The 17323-nt window shown below is 41.5% G+C and overlaps 1 protein-coding gene across 1 annotated transcript; it reads left to right on the forward strand.

Annotated features, from left to right (window-relative positions):
- The first annotated feature begins 3128 nt into the window (after positions 1–3128).
- LOC147462907 (linoleate 9S-lipoxygenase-like) lies at positions 3129–13633 on the forward strand. The gene is made up of 9 exons (XM_086485998.1): positions 3129–3747; positions 5005–5285; positions 6472–6712; positions 7874–8164; positions 9859–9944; positions 10037–10144; positions 11262–11566; positions 11820–12083; positions 12267–13633. Exons 1-9 carry the CDS (start codon positions 3390–3392, stop codon positions 13027–13029), a joined length of 2697 nt encoding a protein of 898 aa, XP_086342124.1. The 5' UTR covers positions 3129–3389; the 3' UTR covers positions 13030–13633.
- Positions 13634–17323: the final 3690 nt, after the last annotated feature.

Consider the following 17323-nt stretch of genomic DNA (forward strand, 5'->3'; position numbering starts at 1 on the left):
AGTGGATCATGAGGTCTACAACCATCACTGACTATTGGGCCTGCTTCCTTCACAAACAGTTGGACATGTTATGCATTCAGAAGTATAAAGCCTAGCACAACTTGTCCTTGAGGGAAGTACTTCTTTCTCAGCACAAGATAAAATTTAAAGGTTCTTCCATTGGTTCTAGATTTTGGAGCTCTTGGGCCACTCTTCAATCTTCTAGCATGCTTCCTGACCCTATTGTGCAAGATTTTCATTTCATCCTTCAGGACTCTATCTAGCTTGGCCCCATTAGCTCCAAGCTCAAGATTCCTTTGTCCACGAGATCCCACCATTGTTTTATCAAGGGACTAAAGACCTGGGGGGACCTCTACTCACATGGTAAGTGGCTCTCCAGAGATGGGATCAAGCTGAAGTTCAACCTTTCCAACCCTTCTGCCAGCTGGGTTGACAACATTCTGAAACAGTTTCTGGCTAACACTTCTTGTTCTCCTATTAGATGTATCAAAGCTCAAACTTTGGGTGGAATTGCCTCTGTTATCTACTCTGGCTTTGTGCAGGTTAAAGCAGTCAGTAGCCAGCTCAAGATCAAGCTCAATAAGAGGTGGCATGTGGAGTGGAGCTCCAAGCAATGGAGATACAGATTTAGGTGTCTCTGGGCCTTTCCCACTCCTATCAAACAATCTATTCTTTTGTGGCTCATTCTCCACAATGGAATCTAGTCTGGAGCCAAGGCTAATAAAATCAGGCACACCATGGACTTGTGCTTTAGATGCTCCACAGAAGAAGAAACTCTGTCTCATCTCTTCATCACTTGTCCAAGGAACCAGAAGCTTCTTCACATCCTTCATGAAGATTTGATTGCCATCCATCCTCAGAAGTTCACTTATGAGGAGCTACTGTTGGGAACATGTAAACACATGGACATCAACTTATGGAATCAAATCAGAGCTTCATACATCTGGTATACCTGGCTAGACAGGACTGCACTTCTTCATGGGAAGCCCGAGGATCTCTCTTACTCTTTTAGTTTTGACATCCATAGGCTGGCTAAATGCAGCATCAAAACAATGAGTGATGTCTTAATGGCTTCTCAATATGAAATTCAGAAACATTAGCCCTGGCAGAGATGGAAATCTGTAATGGAAAGTTCTCATTCTAGCATTAGGCTTGGCATGGTTTATGCCATCTATTCCCATGTATGATCACTTTTTTCTTTCTATGGGACATCCCTCATCCCCACCTTGAGGGAACAGTACTTCATTCTCTGCTTTTTTAATACATTTCAACTTTCCTCAAAAAAAAAAAACACTTCTCACAAAGACCTTAAAAAATTAATTTTTTTAAAAGTATTTTGCCATGTGACATTAACATGAAAGCTTTAGCCAATGGTCCACAATTGCACCAAAAATCCAACCTTTACTAAAGACTCCTTATGTAGTCCCAACCAAGATCAGGTAACTTCCTTTTCATTTTAGTGTTGTAGAATGCCAACGTGAGTGTTCACCTATTGATTCCACTATTTCACATGACCACTCGATCACTACTTTGGAGGTGAGAAATGGTATGGTCAATGTCGACCTTTCTTCAGTAGGCTATGACAATCGCGTCTAATTATGTTGTCTAAGGACGCATTTGCAATTGTGGGATAGAACCCTTGGTCGTCATCAAATTTGGAATTTTCTTATTTACAACCAACATTCACTCTACGCACATGAATTGCGAAGCATTCCAAAAGGTGGGGCCCAGGCAGTGTTAGAAAAAAACCGCGGTGCAGTGTAGTTTAACCGGCTAAGATCATAAAATCCTCATTAGATTTTGAGCTTGCCTTGAAGAAAATCAGCAAATTTACACAAGTTTTAGTGTAAATTCTGACGAAAGCTTCAAATTTTGACCAAAAAATCGGTAGAATTTCAAGTGTGCCCTTATTTCCTTCCGTTAGGAAAAATGTATTTTTCTAGCCTTGGGCCCGGGGGTTGAAGACGGGGTTTGTGAACTGCTCTGAAATTTGAATGCCTTAGCAAAGGGAGGAGAATCGAGATAAGGAGATAACGATGGTGTCAAATAATTTCTCATTCTGTACGGGAGACGTTGAGATTTGGAAAATTGTAGTATAAAACCACACGTCCGGCCAAGCGTAGCGTGATAATAAAATCGGACGTAGACGAGGTAAGGCCACAGTGGCGTCACAGTGTCACACTCCTTTTTGGACCCAGCCTCCCAGGACGCCACCTCGATCAGCTAGCTGGAGCATGGTACCACACTGTGCGTCTCTCAGTACAGACACTGTGACCTGTGATAGCTGGTGCAGCGGGGCTCGCGAGTCGCGAGTCATTTCCCCCCAAAAAAAAAAAAAAAAAAAAAAAAAAACACTTGTGGTCACGCGGTGGCCTTTTTGGCCATGATGATTTGTATTTGTATTTTTATTTTGTCGTAAAAGGCGAGAGAGAGTTTATATTAGAAAGAGGACAAAATTCCATTTATCTTATCTATTATTATTATTCTCTTATAGTATCTCCAACCTAACAATGATGATTTGTATTGCAATTTTATTCCACATGATTGACTTTACTCTCATGTCCTGGCTTAAGCGTACGAGCGCCTGTCCAGTGCCCCTAATGCCCCTATGTAGTCGTAACCTTCACTGACTGTTCCTACTGTCTAGTTTCGTAGGCATTATATTTTAGTCTTGGAGGGGCCCTGAGGCCCTCCACTGTCCACTTCAGACACGACAGCAGCTGCACATTTTCCTCGGCAGTGACTCCAGATCCAGCTGCTTTTGTGTGTGTGTGTGTGTGTGTGTGTGTGTGTGTGTGTGAGAGAGAGAGAGAGAGAGAGAGAGAGTCGCGAATCGCGAATAGCCAAAGAGGTAGTGAGCCACATCGGACGGACGCAAACATTGGTGTAGTGTAAGTTACTGCGAGGGGCCATACCGCGGTATTACCGCCATATGCAGTTTTACCCATGCAGACTCCTCTAATCCACCCTCGGCGGTCTCGGACAGAGTAGTCTAAACACCTTCAATAAATTAGGAGGTCCTTCCTTTATTGAGCAGACTTTGAAAGGGACAGGAAAGGCCGGCTAAGCAAAAAAATCCACAGCCATATTGGTGCATAAATAGCTCGTGTCTGCTGCGTGCAGAAGCAACGTGGGCTGGGCACGGTGCACCTGTGTACAGTGTGTATTCAAGCCCTAGGAGGTTTTTATGTGTGAAACAGGGGATCTACTCTAGCCAGCTCTCAGCTGCTCACTGATTCTGAACTAGCTTCCACTAGTTGCCAGCTAGCAGCAGTGCTCAGTTCTCATTGCCCTTGCTGCAATTCTGCTGTATTTACACTGCTCGGGCGACGGCGCGCCCGCATCAGCATAGCCTGACCTAGGCGCATTTCTTACCATTCGAAGTCACTATGGCAGCCACATCCACCAGATCGGCCGTCTTTGCGGCGCCATCTGCCACATCATCCGCCCGTGGGCCGACCCGACAGCTTACGACATGCCCTCTCCCAGCTCGCGTGGGCAAGCGCCAGCCAGTAGGCGGCCAGCATGGCATGTCTGTAAGCGGGGTGCCGCGCCAGCTGCTGGCGGTGCGCTGCCAGGCGTTCCCTTCCTTGACTAAGCAAGCGGCGGCGAAGGCTGACGTGGAGGACTGGGTGGCAACTGTGCAGGTTCTGAAGGAGGGGGCGTTCGATGTGGCCTCTCACGCGCTGAGCGATCTGCTTGGTCAGAAGCTGAAGATGTTTTTGGTCAGCTCCGAAATTGACCCAGGTCCGTGCTGGCTATGTTGCTCTGTTGCAAGTTGTAAGGTCAAATTGAGGATATTTGTCTAAATTGTCTCCTCCAATTTGGTAGGTTTTGTCACCTCCTCCTGGAAACCCCAATTGATTCGGTGGAATTGAAGGGTTTCAATTCCATGTAGAAAGGCCTATAAAGGGACAAGGAAGAAAGGGGGTTATTTCCCTATGCGTTTTTTGGTTTGTTTGGGCTCCTTGATGGCTATGGCCCAGAGGTGACCTTCAGGGAGGGCCTCGTGAAGTTTCAATAGGGGTCTACCTCTTCCTAACCTTACTTCTTGCAAGGTGGATGTGGTATGGTAATTGAAGTCTTAAGAGGATCTATGTGCCTTATGAGAACTATGGTAGAGTCTACTTTGACGAATGTGGACCATAGAACCTACACAACAATTTTTTCTCATAAAGACCCTGCAAGTTTTTAAGATTTCCCACTTAGGCTTGAAATCAAATACACAAAAGATTGTGACGGAGGGTTGAGTTGGATTTTAATTTGAGAGTTTAAGAGTGACTCCACCATTTAAGAGTTTAAGAGTGACTCCTCATTTCCCTAGCTTGGGAGGAGCGATGAGAATAGCTCCTCGAGAAGACCAGGTCTGTTACAGGTAACCACAAAAATGACTCTTGACATGAGATCCCATCGATCGGACTAGCAGGTCTTGAATGCTAACACGAGACTCTCTGATTGAAATGAAATAATCTAATGACTCCATACGTGCCCCCCCACCCCCAAAAAAAACACAATTCTTGCTTACATTTTTATGTTTTGTATCCCAAAATTTTGATGCCATAATATTTGATAGTCAATTGAACTAGCAAGTTTTGAACTTAAGACCCTATCATCTATGCTTAATTCAATAGAAATGATGTAGCCACTAATATAAATACATCTCTCTCTCTCTCTCTCTCTCTCTCTCTCTCTCTCAAGTGCCACCCAAGAGTTTCCTCTAGAGTAATAGGTCTTGTGCTCAACAAGACTCATCGGATAGATCTTTGAGGTCTCTTGGGATTGTTCCCTTAACATTATAATCTCTTTTCTTGTTCTAATTCATATCTCTCTCTCTCTCTCTCTCTCTCTCTCTCTCTCTCTCTCCTTGCTTTTGCTCTTAACATGTATCCCAATCTTTGATGTCTTAATCATTATATATGATGACATGGTGAAAGATCTTTTATATTATGTCATGAGTAGGAAATTGCGTTTTTTGATCAATTCAATGGATTGTTCATATCGCAGAGACAAAGAAGCCAAAGATGAGTCCAGAAGCAGATGTGGATTTCAACAAAAAATACTCCAAGGATGTGGGGAAGGACTCATGGATTAAGGTTCTATTCCCGAAGGTACCCAAGGACTTCGGCAAGCCTGGAGCATTATTGGTGGAAAGCTATCATGATAATGAGTTCTTTTTGAAGTCCCTCACCATAGAGACCGGTAGTCCTGTACAATTTCCTTGCCACTCATGGATTACACATTGTAGTCACAATTCAAATCGTCCACGTGTCTTCTTTGCCAATCAAGTAAGTTATCAAGATCGTCAATCAATTACTATCGCACCATTTTTCTCTAAATTGTTTTGAATGTCTCAATGAGCTAATTTGATGGTGAAGGATGTAAACATAGCAAACGCTCAATGCATTTGCTCAAGGGTTTGTGTTAACATGAATCCATTCGACTCAAAAAGTGCACTCCAAGAATTCTTTTCCAAGATAGTTGACTGTTACTGAGGGTTTTTGCATTCTTCTTGAAGGTGTAACAATTTCCATAGTTTCATTTTCTAATCCGCCTGTAAGTGTAGTTTAATAACTCCTTGATAGTAGCAAAAAACCTCGAAGTGCAATCTTGTGCTACACTCGCACATTTTGATCTAGGTGGGGGATCTCCAGATGCATTTATTTATTTTGTGTGTGTGCGTGCGCGTGTGTGTGTGTGTGTGTGTGTGTGTGTGTGTGTCTTTTTTAAGAATTGATGAAGCATTCTAGATCATGGAAGAGGTCATATAATTGGTAGCAAATATACTAGCTCAATTGGCAAGAAAGAGGTTGTTTTAATTTGGATTTTCAAGAGCTTGTTCATTAGGAAATAAGCTCGAGTGGTAAAAACAAGCTCATCTAAAACTCAAAGACTAAGACATCAACTGCATGGGGAGTAAGACTTTGCTGACAAAAACTATGCTTAATGCCACAAAACATTGAACTAAATCAAATTAAATCACAAGGTACATGCCCTTCTTTGTGTCACATTACTAAAAGTGAGCAATGTTGAATTAGGCTATTAAGTGCCCGGGGTGCCAACTACGAAATATGTAAGATAGCACGTGCGAACAAAATAAGAGATTTATAATTAGGTACATTTTTTAAAAAAATGTATTTAGATAAAGGGTTTTTTAATTGAGAATGTGAAAATTTTCATACATAAGGGGTACATATAATACCTAAAAATATACAGGTAAGGGATTGTTTAAATACCTCTTGTTCGCGTGTTATATGCAATTCAACACACTCTCCTTTTGATTTTTGTTTAAAATTGAAGATTTGAGTTCGTGTGCTTTGCTTGTTGCCGGTTCGAACCCAATAACAAGATGAGCAAACATGTCTATTCTTGGGTGTAATTCATGTGGGTTTAATAGTGTTAGCGTCTACATGTGATAAAAAATTGAGGTCCATACTCATTGAACACATAATGTATTTTCCTTCAATTGAGTAGGCTCTTCTACCAAAGGACACGCCAGAGGCATTAAAGAAACTCAGAGGGGAAGACCTTTCATTATTGCGAGGTAATGGAACTGGACAAAGGACGAATCCTGAAAGAATATATGATTATGATGTCTACAATGACTTGGGTAGCCCAGACAAAGACATTACGCATGCAAGGCCTACCCTCGGTGGTTCTTCCGAGCTTCCTTATCCACGGAGGTGTAGGACAGGGCGAAAGCGATGCGTCTCTGGTAAGCTAGCCTTTTCAACCCAAAAGTCTTCACATATGCTTCTTCAAACAAGGCAAGAGAAATTAAATGAATTCTGCCAAATCTTTCAATTTGATACTCTCACTATTCTTTTGTCTCTTCTTTTGTAGGTTAGTGTGCATGATTACATGCCATTGTTCAATCATATTGTTGGTATACATGTTTAAAAGCTAATTTGACTCTATTGCAATGCATGTATCCATAAAGATAAATGCATATTTATTTGTACGTAAATGTATGTACATATGTAAAGTGGATGCATGACAGGTTTAGATGTGATTGCATGCGCATAGGCTCTCCCCCAACCCTGCCCTCAAAGGTGGGGACACACCCACCCAATCCCAGACACATGAGACACACAATATACGCTCTCTTCTTTCATTTTGTTTCTTTTCTCGCATACATGGATATTTTTTCTTGTACTCGTTATGCATTTTAAAATGTACAAATATATGCATTGGAATGATGTTTGTGTGTGCATGTGTGTTGTGCCTATGTATGTATTCACAGATGTTATGAGAGCAGAGAGAGAGGGCATGATATCCATGCCTTTATACCTCAACCCTCAAGCCTGTACACAAGGTGGTACCTACATACTGAATCTTCACCATCTAGCTTCTTATATTGCCGAGCCCTACCCGTTAAATAATATAGGATGATTATAGGATCCCTTGCCATGTGTGCATGCATCCCTTGGGATATCTACTCTTTATTCTCCTAGGATAGGCCCTAGCCCATGCTTAGAAACCACATGCCACACCCCAAGACATGTGCCTTGACATGTATGTATGCATGCATGTTTACTTTGAAATTTGTTGACAGCTTATGTGAATAAATGTGAAGTGCTATTTTGAACAGACGTGTCCTTAATGTATATTGTACGAATATGTAAGAATGTGCTTATATGTTGGCAACATGTCTATGCATTCACATATATACATCACCATGTAAACCTGTGTTTATGTGTGCACATGTGCACACACTCACACGCTTAAATGTGCATGTGTGTGGCATGCACGCATGCACACACACACACACACACACACACACATGTAAGATTTTAGAGAGAACTATGTTGTAGGATGATGGCTAATCAAAAGGAAGTTGTTGTAGACTGCTCATCAAGAAGTTTAATGCCTACAGTTCCAGATGCTGAGGAGCCCGTGTTTTTTAATGATGGATATGTTCCAAGAGATGAAAGATTCAGTCCTTGGAAGATGGCCTTGTTCATACAAGCTGCAATCAAATCCTTTGGGCAAGAGATTTTGCCTACTTTGCGAGATCTTGTGGATTATGGTGACCATTATGAAGCCTTCAACGAGATCCATGAGCTCTATGAGGGATCGCTTCGTTCGGTGAAAACCATCAAGCAAATGTTCAAGAACCCTATAAGTGGATCCGCTGTTCAATTCCCACCTCCTGGGGTTGTGCAAGGTCTCTCTCTCTCTCTCTCTCTCTCTCTCTCTCTCTCTCACTCATGTTTGAATATGCATGCACATAAACATCTTCCCACACTCCCTCATCGATGCACCGACATTGACTCAGGTGTAAGGGATTAAACATGCTAGACATACTAAGCATATTACTCAATACTTGAATTGCAAGTCACCCTTGCTCCCCAAGAAGCGGAACTCTTTAGTAGTCCACATCCTTAAGGATTTAAGGCTCTTATCTAATCAATCCATGGCTATGGAGAAAAGTCAAATTTTAGTTGTCTGAAATTTACCAATTTAGTACAGCACAAAAAATCCTTGCAATAGTCACTAAAAGATTGTAACAAATCAATTCTATCAAACTTTGCCTAAAAAGAATCAAATTACTCGTTTTGGGCTAGACTTGATGAACAAGATCTACTTAGCAACATGCATAGCAATGGGTGAGCAAGTCCAAGCTAAACTGTTAATTTTCTACGACCCCTCGGTACTAACACGTGTGTGTACAATAGGGGTTCTAAAAGGCAAATTGCAAAAGAGGGTCCCACATAAAGGGGTGAAAAACACAATTTTGGTGTACGTAGGTGATGCCTCCCTACTACTAGTGAATCCTTCGGGTTTGCAACTACAACACTTTATTCTCTGAAAATAAAAAGGAATATGATATATAGTAATGTAAATTCAAATGGTATAAAAAGCCTAATTTGACATTAAACAAGAGACCCCTTCCAATACACACACTTCATATGAATCCAAGAAAATACCAAAAACTCCTATGATGAAATTGAAAGCTCTATACCCATGGTGGTCATTCTCAACACGTCAAGCTATGTCAACCATGTGCATGAAACATACTTCTATGAACTGATTACATCCACTGTAAATAAACATGCCCTTTCGTATCCATGGCTCTTAAGCACACTTTTGCAAGGAATGGCTTGCTACTTGGCAAACCGGTGCTTTGGAATGGTTCACATGTCATGGTGAATTTCAAAGGGTGGGTGGGAAGGGTTGCAATGTTTGTGCCTACATATGAACTCTCAAACTCATACTCCTTTTGGTCTTACAATTAGCTTTGTGAGTACGAGCAAATTCCATTGTACTCTCTCTCTCTCTCTCTCTCTCTCTCTCTCTCTCTCTCTCACACACACACACACACACACACACAAATAGTAAGGCATACCACCTCTGGGATCAAAGAGTGACTGATGTGGTCACTTATTGAGCAAGAGTTGCCCCTAGAAAAGTAAAATATTTTGCTAGTAGCAAGATTACGTTGTCAATCTAGTATTATAGATCACAATCTACACCCCATGTTAAACATAGTCTCCAATTCATGTACACATTGAGCAATATTTTGAACTATATTTCTAGTTCTAGATTCACCGACACAAAGCAACATTTTAAACTATTTTGCTAATTTGAGAGAACTTTATTTATTGTAGATGTTGTGGGGTGTGGCGCCCTTCTATTATTTTCACTCATTGTTTTTGTTTTATTGATTGGGCAATGACACATAGAGAGTGTGTTGTGACTTGTAAGTCATTGCACTGGGTCTTGTTTGTGTGGGTAGCCTAAGAGCGGAAAAAGATAGCTTGGATGTCTAGCTAGGCTATCCACTTTGTGCCGAAAGAAGTCTTCATTTATTCAAAAGGTGGGCTTCTCTAATTATGAGCATCTTTTTGTTTGTTCTAGCAAGCAAGGATGCATGGTTACATGATGTAGAGTTTGGGAGGCAAAGGCTCGCTGGCTCAAACCCACTTGTTATAGAGCTTTTGAAAGTGAGTTTTGAAAACCATCACTGGATACTCTCTACTTACTTTCATTGTTTGTGATGAGAATCTCTCATTTGGTGTGTCTAATTCTGTTTTAGGAGTTTCCACCCACTAGTAAACTTGATCCTAAAGAGTATGGCTCACAAAAATCGACCATCACTCATAAAGACCTTGAGGTCTACATGGAAGGTCTAACTGTGGAAGAGGTAATCATTTTCAACTATATATAGGTAGTGTTCTTTCGATGGGTGTGTGGATTTAACCTTGGTTGCAAAACTATAAGATGCATGAATTTTGAGTCTAGTTGCAAAACTATAGGATGCATGAATTTTGAATCTTGTGTGGTTCAACCCTTGTTGCAAAATTGTAAGATGCATGAGTCCAAATCTTAGCATTTTGGTCTTTTTTGGCAAGCTGATGCTTCACATCAACTAGTTTTACGCTCATTTTATCACATTGTGCCCACATCCCCACACCCTAATATTATCACAAATTTAACACTTTGATAGAAACACTTGCTCGAAAAGAAAACGAGCATTGTGTCAAAGGATTGCATGCCAAGGTGCACTATTTTCTTTCTTCTTTTTTACCGGCTCAAATAGTATATTGGTGAAAGCACTCCCACATTCATGAAGTTGAATCACCTAAAAGTATTTCAAACAACTGTTATCTGCTTCTTAATTCGTAGTACCTTTGCCAATGTACTCTCTAATGATATGAGGGGAAGGGAGACTTAAGAATTGATTCAACAAAAGTGTAATACCAAGGTGTTCAAAGCTAATATCTTTCCATGTGAATTTGTGGTCCCTACATGCTTCATGTGTACAAAGCTTGAATGGCATGTATGAAGTTAGCAATATATGCATGTATATGCTCAACAATGCCAGGACCGTGGTATTTAATGCCGAGGTGATCACTTTTCAAAACATGTATCATATCACTTGAGTTATATCGAAGAGGATCATTAATAGTCACAAACGTATATATTAGAGAGGGTTGGGGGTTTTCTAAATAGACTCGGAGTGTTAAGTATAACATGTATACTTGGGTATTATTAAATAATCTCTTGAACACACTTGATATAGGGAGCTTTTGTTGAATGACTTTCCGAGGTATTAAACATAGTGGAGTCCCAAGACAACATAGGTTAGATTCAAGGAACACACCTGTATAATCTAGGCAATAGGTGAGAATTCGAAATGTTTAAAAGTTTGTCCATATTTAAATAGTAGCAATTTATCTCTAAGAGGAGTTCCTCCACAAGAAGCTTCAATTGTAGTTGAGTTGTCACCACTAACTTTGGCTAACATGAGATGCATGCAGGCCATCAAGAGCAAGAGGATGTACATTTTGGACTATCATGATTGCATAATGCCTTACGTGAAGAGGATAAATGAGGATACAAAGGGAAAAATCTATGCCTCAAGGACCCTTTTCTTTTTGACGCGTAGAAATGTGCTAGTGCCGATAGTTATCGAGCTGAGTCTGCCTCCGACCCAGCGGGGCCAGCGGGGGTCGAGCAGAGTCTTCAGAGCTCCGCCACCCGGCATCACCATGTGGACGTGGCGTCTTGCCAAAGCTCATGTTGCTACCGTCGACAGTGGCGTCCATCAACTCGTCAGCCATTGGTAAGTCTCTCCCATGCGAGAGAGAGAGAGAGAGAGAGAGACCTCAAAGATCTATTCAATGAGTCTTGAACTCAAGACCTCTCTTATTTGATCAAGAGGGAACTGGGATAACCAATCGATCAGACTTGGGTGATAAAATGGTTGTTGCAATTTTGTGTGTGTGTGTGTGTGTGTGTGTGTGAGAGAGAGAGAGAGAGAGAGAGGGGGATTGCTTAGGCTACTTAAATTACTTATGGACTTATTCTTGATGCAGGTTGAGGACACATGCCTGTGTTGAGCCATTTATCATTGCCACCCATCGCCAATTGAGCATGATGCATCCTCTGCATGTGTTGCTCCATCCACACTTCAAGGACACTATGAACATCAATTCAATGGCTCGTACATCCCTTATCGACTCACTCGGCATAATAGAGAATGGTTTCACCCCGGGGAAATATTGCTTGGAGATTTCATCTGTCTTCTACAAAAGTTGGCGCTTTGATGAGCAAGCTCTACCTAATGACCTGTTAAAGAGGTAATTTTTTATGATGTGCTTGTATGATAATGTACATCAGTTTCAATTTCTTTGGTGTTTGCACGTAATGCTTAATAAGTGATGCATGAGTTCAACATTGTATGTGTACATCCATTAGGTAAACAGTTGTTTAAGGACAAATATTATTAATGAAATGACGCCCATTTTTGTAACTTGTTCCAGGGGAATGGCAGTGCCTGACCCCACATCAAAGCATGGAGTAAAGCTTGTGTTGGAGGATTACCCCTTTGCAAAAGATGGCCTAGATCTATGGGGAGCAATCAAAGATTGGGTGAGCGATTATGTTGGGATCTACTACAAGAGCGATGCGGACGTGGAGGGAGATGCGGAGCTACAAGGATGGTGGAAGGAGATAACAGAATTGGGGCATGGGGATCATAAGGGAGCAAAATGGTGGGGGGAAATGAAGAAGGTTGAGGAGCTAGTACAGGCTTTGACCACAATTATGTGGGTAACATCCGGACACCATTCGGCGGTCAATTTCGGGCAATATGCCTATTCAGGGTTCATGCCCAATTCTCCAACAATATGCCAGAAGTTGATCCCAGAGCAGGACACCGCCAAGTTTGAGACGTTTTTGTCCGACCCCGAGAAGTATTATCTATCGATGGTGCCATCACAAGGGCAAGCCACACTCATAATGGCAACAGTAGAGATTTTAGCTCAACATTTGGAAGATGAGCAATATTTGGGGCAAAGGAGTGACCCTCAATGGACCTCCGACCCTCGTGCTCTTGAGGCATTTGAGAAATTTTCGGCCACTCTTTCTCAAGTTGAAAATGAAGTGCAAAAGCGGAATATGCAGGCCACTGGTCCGCTCTTCCATCGTGCCGGCCCCGCCCTTCTTCCCTACACCCTGCTCTCTCCCCTTCCTGGTGGTGTCGGCCTCACCTTCCGCGGAGTCCCCAATAGCATTTCCATTTGAGGAGATCGCTATTCGTTGTCGGAGTCTTGCTGAGAGTAGAATGCCTAGGTAGTGCACACACATTCAACAATGTGAGTGGTGTTTTTCCCTTCTGTACTTGGCTGCAATCTGTTGTCAAAGTTCCATCATGAGAGAGAGAGAGAGAGAGAGATGAAAAACCGCTTGAGACTAGTCAACCGCCGCACTATTTGGCACGGGTGGTTCCAAATGGGATTGACAGTGGGTGTCATTCGGGTCATCGGATACGTTTTTTGTAAATTTGGGCTGCCGTGTAAATTCGGGGCGAAAAGTAAATTGGGGCGAACACGTAAATTTGGGTTTGCACCTTGAGCTTCGAACCCATGACCTCCTTGTGCAGTGCATTTGCTCTAACCACCATGCCCGTACGCGTTCACTGAAGTATGTGTCAATGCCACATATGTATATGCGGGCTGATTTGAAAATTCGGGCCGCCCGATCATGACCTACAATGCACGTGCCTCACCATTTTCACCTCCACCCTTGATCCCATTTGAACGCTCCCGTGCATATAGTGTTGAGCACTTGTAAAGCGTTGTACTATTCAAGGTCATGAATTTTGCAAACTGGGAAGTTTGAAGGTCTATCAATGTAGTGTATGGGGGGGAGAGGTCCGGTGAGCAAGGTGGCCAAGGGCCAAAAAGTCAACCGCTCCTTTTGGGGTCCGTCCCCCCTCTTCCACTGTTTTAAAAACTTTAGAGAGCGGTTTTCTTGGTGTTTTCCTTAAAGATTGTAGGCCCTCTCTCTCTACGGTTTCTTGGGATAGTTTCCTACTACGTTAAAATACTCATCTTCTTGTGTGTCTATGTGTGTGCGCGTGTGCGTACGCGTGCAAATGTGTGTGTGTGTTGTAGGGGGGGGGGGGGGGGGGGGGGGGGGGGATAATTTTCTACATACCTACTTTGTCATGAATTATGTTCAAGAAATTTTTCCACCATCAATTAGAGCCCATGGTAATCTCTACTTCAACCATACTCTGAATGACACCACACAAAATTGCATAGCCTGATCTTCTATCTTGTCGGAATAAGGTGATATTTAACTTTGATAATTGAACCCCCCAACATTCCATCCATCTTGAGATTATCATGGCTACAAGGAAAGCAGCGAGATTGTTCTCAAAGATTTGCTTAGCCTAGCGTTTGCTACAAAGGATTATGGATAAAAGAGTAGATAAGGGATATATCACAAGAAGTTTTGGACAAATTCTCACAATGATTCCCACATTGTGACTTACCTCAACATCATGAGCTTCTGCGAGGGAGGCACCGCATACCAGCTCATGATGTTATGCATTGTATGAAAAACATTGAAAAAGACTCTGTTTTCCTTCATGAGAAAATTTCTAAATCTTCTTGTGATATATGTAGCTCGAACAATTCTTTATCTAACATGGATGGGCAATCCTTGTAATGCCAAGGTACAATTTTGATCACTTGGGATTCTCCCTAGTACCCATTGACATTTTGTTTCTGAGTGACATCAACTCCTAGTGGATATCTTAGATGCTTGAAAGTGTGGCCTCTAGGAAGCCTCTTCTCAACCCAAACAAGAGACTCAAATACCTCACCTCAGATATCAATAATTGGTGGTTTAGCAAGATTAAGGTCCAAGCTTGTAGCAAGAGAACATAATAAATAATCCATTTCCTCATACTAGTATCGGTATTTAGAAGCAAAGTAATAGTACCACTTGCTCTAAAATGTCACCCCCAAAAACGTAAGTATAGCATGTGACTTAAGGAGTCTTTTATTGGCAAAATTTTTAAAATTAACATAATTACATTTACAAAAGCTTTTTGTTGCATTTTTGTGAGAAAACCATAACTCCCCCCCCCCCAAAAAAAAAAAAGACCATCTGCAAACTCTAATCCGTGACAAACCAAAAAGGAGAAGTGGAAATCTGATACAATAGAGAAAAGTAGAGAAGTGACGGGACAACCCTACCTAATAGATTCTAGATAAAGCTCCTTCCTCAAGCAAATAAATACACCAAGATATTCAAGATCGATTAAAAGACATTTTATGCATAATGCAACAATAAATTGACGTAAGAAAAGTCTAATTGACGTAAGAAAAGTTTCGTTTAGAGATTTGTGTGTAATCCATACCCATCGGTCACTATCAAGATGTTGTCACATATAGACCTATCACCAATAATTTCAGAATGAACAGTGCGTACATGCTTTCTCAAGAAGATAATAATTTGTCAGCCAATGATCTTAGCCAAAATTTTGTACACAAGTCCCATCATTGTTATGGGCCTCCAATGAGACAAGAAGCTATTTGGGGATCATCTTAATGGGACCCTTTTTTTAACGAGGGATCAAGGTATTGTGATATTAACATGTAATTAATCAAGCTATTCACCAATATTTCCATAATATGCCAAGACACAAAATCTTTTGATAGGCCACAAATTCCTAGAATCCTGTCGTTGGGAATTTTCTTGTATGTCATGAAAATTAATTTCTAACCTCTAAAAATATTTTTTCATCTTAACTTGATCATTTAAGTTTGGAAAAAAAAAAGAACAAGTGAAATTGGTTAAAGTGCTTATAGATTTAGTTCGGTCAAAAGCTTGGGATCAAAGAAAAGAAGTCTATAAAAGAGCAAGGATAATTTCTATTTAATCATCTTAGGTCAAATATAAATGTCAAAAAGGGATTAATATATCCCGAGCAACCTTGATAAAAGATACACGACAAAAGAAATTAGTTAGAGCAATTATAGGAGTAAAAATAGAAATCAATCATGTAAATTTAAAATAATCAAATTTACTCATTAGACTCCAAGTATAAAGTCTTACACATCCAAAGGTCTTGCACATGAGCTAGTTAGATTAAAGATAAACCTATCGTTTAATGCAAGGGAAAAGAAAAAGTCTCAGGTTAGCTTCACCCCCACCATTTTTAGAAAGTTGCCACTAGTCCTTCTATTCCAAGTTTGGCTAGGCCACATGTCCAAAGTAGCTCACGCTTGCTTTATGGGAAGTTGGATAAATATGTATGTTTTTACACTTTCCAAAGACAAGTCAAAAGGAGGAGGGGCAGGTGTTTCTCAAGATAGCAAGTGGGAGACATATGTAAGCCCATGCATTAGTTGCACTTTCAGCTTTTACTTGTCATTGGTCCATGTAGCTCTAGTATTCTACATTGAGAATTTTGGCAAGTGTGGAAGAGGAAAAATAGGGGGGCTGGTGGGATTTTTGCTTCGTCCCTCCCTCTCTATCTCTCTCTCTCTCTCACACACACACACACACACACACATTCTCTTATGTGCCCTTTTCTGACTATGCAAGTCCTCTCTCTCTCTCTCTCTCTCTCTCTCTCTCTCTCTCACACACACACACACACACACACACACACACATATGGGAGCTCAAGAGATGGTCTCTATGCTCAAATACTTGGCTATGGATGCAAATCTAAGCACGTAAGTTCATCTCCTTCATATACTTCTTCTCTATTATTCGAGCTTTGCTAAGATCTTGTTCATGGGGTAAGCATATAAGAGATTACTACTTCTTTGCTTGAAAAAAAATTGTGTTCCCCCTAATCTCCCTCCATCCTCGCAGTTATTTCTCCCCACTGGGGTGTTTAGGGCTTAGGAAGGAGGGTTACACCATAAATTCATGAAGCTCATCATCTTCCTTAGTTCAAGGCAACTCTGCAAGAGCACAATCTCGTATTGTAATTAGAGCTCTCATTGAGAGAATTATTATGCGAATGTTGGACTTAGGGTTGCATAGAAATGCACACAGCTTGGAGAAGTCGAAGGAAGCTCAAGGCACACAATAGAGAGTGTGTTACTTAGTGTGCAATGGAAAGATAGATAGGGCCTAGAGTGATGGGCGTATATACAACCTCCTAAAGAGGGAAAAAATGCCCCGGCGGTCCTAGTGTGTTCAGACACATCACTATCACATGTATATGGTAACAAATCCCCCCTCAAGTGATGTGGTGAACGAGAGCTGCCACATGAGTAAAGGGAAGTGCCATGCCCTGAGGACATGATCAGTCCACAAAGGGGAGGAATCCCAAGGCTTTGCGGAAAGCTTCGAGCTTCTCACGAGACAATGCCTTTGTGAAAAGATCTACAATGTTGTCCTATGTTGGCACATAAGCCAAGATGATCTCTCTTGCTGAGAGCCTCTCCCTTACATAGTGGTAATGCACGTCAATGTGCTTTGTGCGAGCATGAAAAATTGGGTTCCTCGCAACTGCCAATGCGCTCTGACTGTCAGTGTAGATAGTGTTGGCAGTGTCCTGTCCAACA

Source organism: Adiantum capillus-veneris, chromosome 2 (assembly GCF_014529385.1).
Source record: "Adiantum capillus-veneris isolate H3 chromosome 2, ASM1452938v2, whole genome shotgun sequence".
Classification (NCBI taxonomy): domain Eukaryota; kingdom Viridiplantae; phylum Streptophyta; class Polypodiopsida; order Polypodiales; family Pteridaceae; genus Adiantum; species Adiantum capillus-veneris.